Source organism: Engraulis encrasicolus, chromosome 13 (genome assembly GCF_034702125.1).
Source record: "Engraulis encrasicolus isolate BLACKSEA-1 chromosome 13, IST_EnEncr_1.0, whole genome shotgun sequence".
Classification (NCBI taxonomy): Eukaryota; Metazoa; Chordata; class Actinopteri; order Clupeiformes; family Engraulidae; genus Engraulis; species Engraulis encrasicolus.
In genome coordinates this window covers 25,864,577-25,872,469 of record NC_085869.1, presented here as the reverse complement: position 1 = coordinate 25,872,469, position 7,893 = coordinate 25,864,577, and the positions used below count along the sequence as shown (strand labels likewise).

The following is a 7,893-nucleotide window of genomic DNA, read 5'->3' as shown; positions in this document are numbered from 1 at the left end:
ATGTATGTGTGTTTGTGTGTGTGTGTGCAAGAGAGAGAGAGAGCGATGGAATGACAACTTTTTTTTTGCTATGTAATGTGGCATTTGGCTTAGCTGGGAGGAGGTGGCGCTCAGAATAGCTTGCTGTAGGTGGATATTTTAGTAGCCTACTAAAGCCTCCAATCCGGCTACAAGGAATACGGTCACTTCCGGGCACCTGGCAGCCCAGCATGTCCATCTGTGGGAAGAGGCCAGGGGGAGGGGAGGGGAGGAGAGGAGAGGGGAGGAGAAGGGAGCGATGGGGAGGGGAGGAGAAGAGAGGAGAAGTGAGGGGAGGTAAAAGCAGGAGGAGGAGTAGAGGGGAGAAGAGGAGAGGAGAGAAGAGGAGAAGAGAGGGGGTGAGGGACGGAAAGGAGAGGAGAGGCGAGGGGAGGCAAGGGTGGGTGGGAAAGGGAAGGAGAGGAGGGAAGGGAAGGGGAGGCGAGGGGAGGCAAGGGTGGGTAGGGAAGGGTAGAGGAGGGGAGGGAAGGGAAGGGAAGGCGAGGAGAAGGGAGATGCAGATACAGTAGGTCCAGGGCTTCTCTCCTCTTCTCTCCTCTCTTCTCCTCTGGGGAGGGCGAGGGCTCTGAAGACAGCACCACAAACTCCACCCAGGGTTGCCAGATGAGACTAATACTTTCCAGCCCAAAAAATGCTCAAAACCCGCCCGGAAGCACTGTATCTCGCCCAATTTGAACTAAATTCTATTGATTTCTATGGCCATAGATTTGCAGGAAAACCCGCCCAAATGCCCTTTATACCCAGACCCATAACATTTACACGACAGAATCACAGAGGCCTATTGCCATCACAGGTAGGTAGGTTGTCAAAAATGTTTGGGAGGTGATTACAAAAAGAATAGTAAGATTGTTGAGTGCTTCTTTATTTATCTATTACTTCAGAGTTTGATTTTCTTCGCTGACAGTCCAGCACCCAGTGTCAGGCAATACAGGGTGTTGTTCATGATTTTCCTTTTAGTAGGCCTACTTTTAGGCAGGCAAATCTTCATAACAAAACCTTGCCTTCCTATGTGAAGTTGTAATTGTATTACACAGGTTAGAAACTACCGTGGGACTTAAGGAGAATCAAACAGAAAGCTTTTACAGTACAACAGGGGTATTCAATTAAATGTCAACAAGGGCCAGTTCCCACCAGTTCAAATTCCTCCCAGTAAAGGGGCCGAACTATATGTATTATAGTTGCCGACTGTCAATTTAAAAAATATGGGAGACTTCATTGAAGTGGAGGGTCTGGGGTCCTGCCCCAGAAAGTTTTGAATTTCTTAGATGTCATTTCCTGCATTTTAACGTCCCGTGTCCCGTTTCAGCTCTATACAGAACCCATACTTTAATCTCTAAATTCCGAAAAACGATTCTGTATTTCAAGGGGCTTGTGGCGGGCCAGAACCTTGCTGTCCAAGGGCCACATCTGGCCCCAGGGCCGCCATTTGAATAGCCCAGCAGTACAAAATCAAATGCCTGTACAAAGCCACATGCCACACCATTCAACGGCACACATTTGTGTTTATTTTAGTACAACAACAAAAAAATAAAGAAAAGAAAAGAAAAATAAATTCATATTCATAGAGGTGTTCTCTGAGGTGGATCTAGGATTATTCTACTGTCGGCATAGAAGTCAGACACCTTGATCATTCCATCCTTCCTGAAATGTGAGGAAAGAAAGAAACATTAACAACCACCATTTTAAATTTACTTGGGGTGCGGATTTGTGGGAAAACCAGAAGGAGGGGCATAGTTCAGATTTTAAGCAATATCAATGGTATTACATTAAAGTGTGATTAAAATCATGTATAAAAAGTGGAGATATCAAAACTAGAAGGGGAGACAATCCCCCCCTACAAATCGCACCCTGGCTTTACTTAACTTAAAGGAGTATGCCACTATTTTGGGGCTTAATACAGTTAAAATCGTTGGCCAGGGTTTATAAAGGTGGTAAAGTGTCTTATTTTTCATGTAAGCCGTTGTCTTGCTTTAAGACCAGTTAAAAGAGGGAGCATGTCGCTAAGCTAGTGAAAGTCAATGCATCCGTGTAGCATGCTACATGCTACAGTGATCCATTGACTTTCACTAGCTTAGCTACATACTCCCTCTTTTAACTTGTCTTAAAGCAAGACAATGCTTAACATGAAAAATAAGACACTTTACCACCTTTATGAACCCTGGCCAACGATTTTAACTGTATTAAGCCCCAAACTAGTGGCAATTCCCTTTAATGTAACTTTGTGAAATACCTTGATAGTTGAACTTTATCAATACGACCAGACAAACAACAAGGGAACAACAATTACTACTCACGTTTTTTGTTGGAGATGGAAGAGGGTTTCCGTAACCTGTGTCTTTGTGAGCGTGTTAGTAGCATGGGCGAGAAAGGTAAACATGAATCTGAAGAGGCTGAAGGTTACGCAGGGGTCAAACGGCTTGCCCGGGTCAGTGTTCAGGATGTGACAGGCATGGTACAGAGCCATTCTGGTGTTCTGTCAAATAGCCAGATACAGGAAATAATTTTGCAATTTAATAAAAATAATAAGAAGAATAAGAATTGTTATGAATATTATTATTATGAATATTATCATCATTATTATTATTATTATTATAAGTAGTAGTAGTATAGTCACAGTATTTAGTCCAAGTATAGTACAAGTTTTATTATCAGTAAAGTCCAAGCAAACATATTAGTAAGAAATCATTTCTGGTCAGCTACAAAAAAGAGACCCTGCGTAAACTCCAAGTAGCATACAATGCCTGCCTGAGGATATTGCTGAAAAAAATCAAGGAGTTGCAGGGCTAGTAAACTATTCTGTAACTCAGGACTAAATACTTTACAGGCTCTCTTGAGGAATGTTTAAGTTGTTTAAGTTCCTGTGTCGTCTGGAAAAGTCTCAAAATTGTATTATAAGGACTCTCACAATCCCCAGATGCAACTCTGTTAGATATCAATCCAATATGTGAAAACATTGGTATGGCTACCTTTTTTAGACTTATTGTAGCAGGGTTCACCCAGGGTTTCTTGATTAATTGTAAGGGTGCAGGCCCAAATGAAACACTTAAAACTCAATGGAAAGGGGCGCACCTTTAAAAAAAAAAAAATGTGTACAGATGCGTTTCGGCGTGTGCCTTCAGTTGCACACTGAGGAAGGCACACGCCGCAACGCGTCTGTGCACATAAAATAATATATATTTTTTAAAACTTTAAATATATATTATAAGATGATGATGATGATGATGATAATGATGATGATGACGACGACGACGACGACGATTATACAGTAGTTTATACTAGTACTAACTGGTGTCATGGTGAGTGACTCATTACCACCAAAGCAAAGCAATACAAGTTATTGTGCATCAACTTGAAAAATAATGTGAAAGACTGTGAAAAATGAAATAATCAAAATTGAAATAATAATTGAATAACGTAAATAGAAGTAATCCTCCAAATTCATGAAATACTGAAGGGCTGATAATGCAGTGTTTTCATTGGGATTCAATTAAATGGTTTGTCTGAAAAAAAAATAAAACCCACACACTATACATTTTGGTGTCTTAAGAATTGTGACTGGTTTGGAAAGGTCAATTGATGCTCTAGGTCAGACCACGTCTCGAAGAGATTTGAAAGTCGATGATAGTCAGGCTACTCAAAGGGGCCCCCCATCTCACAATGTAATTTGGACCCAGGGACAACTGACCCATTCGTCCATCCCCTATCAGCGGGTCTGAGGCCAGTCTTGTCCATAATTGTCCATATTTCTCCACTACTGTGAACGCTCCATACCGTCATGATTTATGGACAAAAAAAAAACTTTCCATTGCCGTTGTGTTGTGTTGTGTTCTGTATGTCTTTGAATGTCTGTTCATGTTTTTGTTTTATGTTACATGTTCTGTAAAGCGTCTTTGGGTATTTAGAAAAGCGCTATACAAATTTGATGTATTATCATTATTATTATTATTATTATTATTATTATTATTATTATCATAATCACCTTCCCCAGGAAATTGCAACAGAGAAGAAGGAACTGCATCCAGTCCAGCTGTTCTCCAAAGCGTCCTAGAGTGAAGGCCTCAGTCAAGCAGTTCTCCGCCAGATTATATGACTTCCATGTCAGCACGATGACTCTCTGGCTCACCATCTTTTTCTTACCCAACTGAAAGGTGAAGTAGAGTCAGTGTAGTACAGTTGTTAGGGCTACAGCAGGGCCGCTGACAGCTTTTTGTGGGCCCAGGACAAAGTCATCTGAAAAGGCCCCCAACCCAATACATACAATGTAATGGGAATGCAATTCTGGGACCCCTATCTCCCTGGGCCCAGGACAACATACCCCTTTGTCCTCTCATGTCGACCGGCCTGGCTACAGTGTCATAGTTGAAAAATACATTGGACATTTTCCTTTTTGTTGCATTACATTACATTATACTTGTCTAATGTCTTTATCCAAAGTGACTTGAAGTTACTTTTTAAGTATAGGGTATCAGTTACAGTCCCTAGAGCAGAGTGGGGTTAGGTGCCGTGCCTTGCTCAAGGGCACCTCAGCCATGGGGTGAGATAGGGAGTGGGAAGGTGGATAGGATTTGAACCTGCAGCACTTTGATCTTAAGTCCATCTCGTTCAGCACTAGGCCACAGCTCTTCTTCATTGGCTTAAATGTTCCACAGTAATTTGGGTGGGTGACTTCATCAGAGCAATTCACTGAGAAATTCAGAATTATTATTAATATCTATTTATAACGTATGAGACATGGGTTACAAGCCATAGCCTATGTCACATCTTACCTGACCATGTAGCTGCGCCAATATGTCTGTAGTAAGCTTTCTTACATTATGTACAGCATGATCTGAGGGTTGGTCTATAGGCAGAGGATCCTCCTTTACCAGTGCTGCAAAATACCTATATATTGAAAAACATGGATGAAACGCATGGTTTTTCTATCAAGGGTCAACAACTTCACACAACAATGAAGTGCTTGTTAAAGGGACACTGTGCAGGAAATGGTCAAAAAAGGTACTGCAACTATGCTGCATATAGAAATTGGGCTGGCCATTGCCAAATTTGATCTTTACATGAAAGTTTACTAAGTATTAAACAAATATTTTCTAGTAAGGTCCAAGTACAGGCATTTTTGCAGCTAAAAATGGCTATTTTTGGAAATTCAAAATGGCGGACCATGGAGAAGATCCCCCTTTTCATGTATGATAAGTGCAATTTTTCCAGTCATAAAGAATGCTTAGAATTTGATGGTGGTGGTAAGTATTCATGAAAGAGGTAACATTAGTGAATGGGTAGCATGAATTCCGGAAATGAAAAACTAAAAATCTCACACAGTGTAGGCCTACCTTTAAAATATTTTTTTCATTGAAATAGGCCTATTCAAATTGTACAAAATGACTTTACATTATATTATCATGGTAATAGAGTGTGAGACATTCTTCTAAACTGATTTCTGTGTTCTAACTTACATTCACAGTAGACTTACTTATGTGACCATTGTAGAACATCTTCTGGCTGAGTTCGGATGACAGCTTTTGTATAATGCTTCAGAAACTCTATCAGTGTGTCTGGGATAAAAACATCATCTTCTCTTGACTGAGACATTTCTCTCGCCCTCTTTGCCCAATTCACTTGATGACAGCTTTGACTAAAGCTGCTGTATGTTTACACCCACGTTACGCCCAACGCCGAAAGAATGACAGAGTTTATGGAGTGTTGTTGTATGGATTTTCAAAATAGAATGTATCCCAGGAATAAGTGACGTAGCCCAAACAAATTAGTGCGTTTAAAAAAAAGAATCACTAGAGGGCAGTGTTCGCCTTCAATTAGAATAGGCGAACAGACTGTTTTTGCCTGGTTCTGGTTTTACGGCAACACTGAATAGAATTGCATCTTAAACTTAATCCTGTTGTTCTTTTTGATATGTATACCATTCAAGTCCATGGTGATATATCAAACCGTTGGCGTTAGATATGGCCAGATTAATTACATGAGTTGAATCACACACACAGCCCGCGTGTTCTGCTGTTTTGCGTAAAGCAGTGGTGTAATTGCCTGACACGCATCCCCCACATAGACTTGAGGGGCTTTTGTCATACATATTGCAATAGTGTGTTTTTGTTCCCTGTTTATTAGCTCATACATGTGCTGCATTCAATCCAGTGTATGATTGGTTACGGTGTTGTGTAGTCTATGGAAGCGGCGCGCGCCTTCCACAGAGTAGATATGGATACCACCCTAATAGCCTATATTATTCAAAAACAACACGCTATTTAAATACAAGACAGTTTGTCAGTGAATTTAGGTAGCTATTTTGTGAGCTATGTAGTAATGCGTTAATAACACAACAAGGCAGCGCTTACAACTTCTGTGTAGCCTAGTGACTGAGGGGGGCGTGGGTTTAGCTGGGAAGGAGGGCGCGGGGAATCGCTGCTATTGTTAAGAAAATACGGTCTTCTAGTGCAAACCCAGAATAGACTATAGCTCCAACTTCACGGAATTTGTCCTGACTTGGGAATTTGTATGCCTGCGTGCTCTCTGAACGGTTCGAATTTAGGAAAGGCTGTCTTCTGTGGCAAAATGTAGACAAAAATCTCAGTTTGCCCCAAAGGAGCCAGTCACCCCAACATTATGCAGATTGCGTGACATCACTCACTGTTAAAGATACCGCTCGAATGTAAGCAAGCAAGCGCAAGACTCGTGCTAATTATTCAAAATGCCGGCGGATTGTTTCATTCGGGTTTTCTATTCTATTTGACTGCCAAAACTTACATTTTAACTCAAGTTGAATGTTATCGTAATTTGGCACCGCTAAGCGCCATCCTCTGTGTCACATGCACTGAGGGTCCTATTGTGGCGCCGGAGCTTGCTGAGGAAGGCTGTATCCGAAACAATAGAGCGAAACACGGTGCTGTTCATTGCAGAAGCAGAAGACACAGAGCAAGGACTGAGGAACGGTGCCACTACCAGCAACTCAAGAACATGGAGATGCCCGTGCACTGATGCTCTTTTTCACCTTCAACACTATTCACTGGATATATTGCTTTCACTGTTCAGTTCTGAGAACCTCAAGGAAAGAAGATGAATTCCGCAGAAGCTGCCGAGGAGGGACCCAATGACTCTGATACGGATGCTTTCTTCAAAACAGGTAGGATGGCAACTATATATATATAAAAAACAGCTTTTCCGTGTAAATTCACTGCGCGATGTACACTAGGCTATCCTTGTCTATGTTTAGATGGTGCCACTTAAGTCATAACCTGGAAGGTTAGGTGGTTTTCAAAGAGTAGGTACTATGAGCGCGAGCGTGTTTTGTACAGTACGTTTGTCCTAAAGTAGGCTTAACCCGTTTTTAGAAGCTATGGACCAGCTGAAAGTGGACATTGCAGTCCATCTCCATATATTTTTTTCTTCTTCTTTGGGTGCAACCTCGGCAGACAAGGTCTACAGCAGCTCTCTCCTTGACCCTTGTTCATCCTTACGCAGGGTAGCTCATCGCTTTTGTTTGACAGTTCTGCCTTGTCACCAGCGATAAAAGGCGGATACACTCTCACGTCTTGGAAAAAAAAGACAAAAGTTAATTTTACGCACACTGTGCTTGGCCGTCGAAGTAGGCTATAGTAGCTATAGGTAATTAAAATGAAACCACGTATCTAAGGAAGCAGGCCAGCCCTGTGTGGACGCCAGAGAGAGGCAGGCTATGTTGAAGAGACCACATAGCCTACATTTGGTGCGTCTCATTCCCCTTATCCCTGACATATAACTTTGGGGGGAGAAGGACTATAATTGGCCTGAGGTTATGGCTACCATGGGTCTCACAAAACAGTGATGCCAATTTAGAAATGTGTGTGTGACGGAGGTCATCTTGCACCT

General features: G+C 41.8%; 2 protein-coding genes across 4 annotated transcripts in view; one reads left to right on the top strand and one right to left on the bottom strand.

Moving 5' to 3' along the window:
- Window positions 1-1,521: 1,521 nt before the first annotated feature.
- Window positions 1,522-5,753, bottom strand: LOC134461634 (ropporin-1-like). Of its 3 annotated transcripts, none has more exons than XM_063214526.1 (5): window positions 5,507-5,753; window positions 4,806-4,920; window positions 4,019-4,180; window positions 2,334-2,512; window positions 1,522-1,680 (listed from the first exon to the last, which is right to left on the bottom strand). In XM_063214526.1, the coding sequence occupies exons 1-5, from the start codon at window positions 5,623-5,625 to the stop codon at window positions 1,599-1,601; spliced, it is 657 nt and encodes a 218-aa protein (XP_063070596.1). In that variant the 5' UTR covers window positions 5,626-5,753; the 3' UTR covers window positions 1,522-1,598. The 3 variants fall into 3 exon arrangements, with proteins under 3 accessions (XP_063070596.1, XP_063070597.1, XP_063070598.1); XM_063214527.1 differs by having other exon boundaries at window positions 5,490-5,752; XM_063214528.1 differs by lacking the exons at window positions 4,806-4,920; window positions 5,507-5,753 and adding an exon at window positions 4,611-4,720.
- Window positions 5,754-6,539: 786 nt separating this feature from the next.
- The window catches only part of kalrna (kalirin RhoGEF kinase a), a 329,205-nt gene continuing 327,851 nt past the window's right edge, over window positions 6,540-7,893 (top strand). The window contains exon 1 of the mRNA XM_063213586.1: window positions 6,540-7,168. Coding sequence (XP_063069656.1) covers window positions 7,102-7,168 — 67 coding nt within the window. The 5' untranslated portion in view covers window positions 6,540-7,101. The remainder of the gene's footprint in view (window positions 7,169-7,893) is intronic.

Bases quoted from the DNA above. Each gene is read 5' to 3' on its own strand.
- LOC134461634 (XM_063214526.1), bottom strand. From the start codon at position 5,625: ATGTCTCAGTCAAGAGAAGATGATGTTTTTATCCCAGACACACTGATA. The intron at 4,921-5,506 runs GTAAGTCTACTG...TTCAATATATAG, and splicing joins GTTCTACAATGGTCACATAA to GTATTTTGCAGCACTGGTAA. The intron at 2,513-4,018 runs GTGATTATGATA...GCTATTTGACAG, and splicing joins GTTGCAATTTCCTGGGGAAG to AACACCAGAATGGCTCTGTA.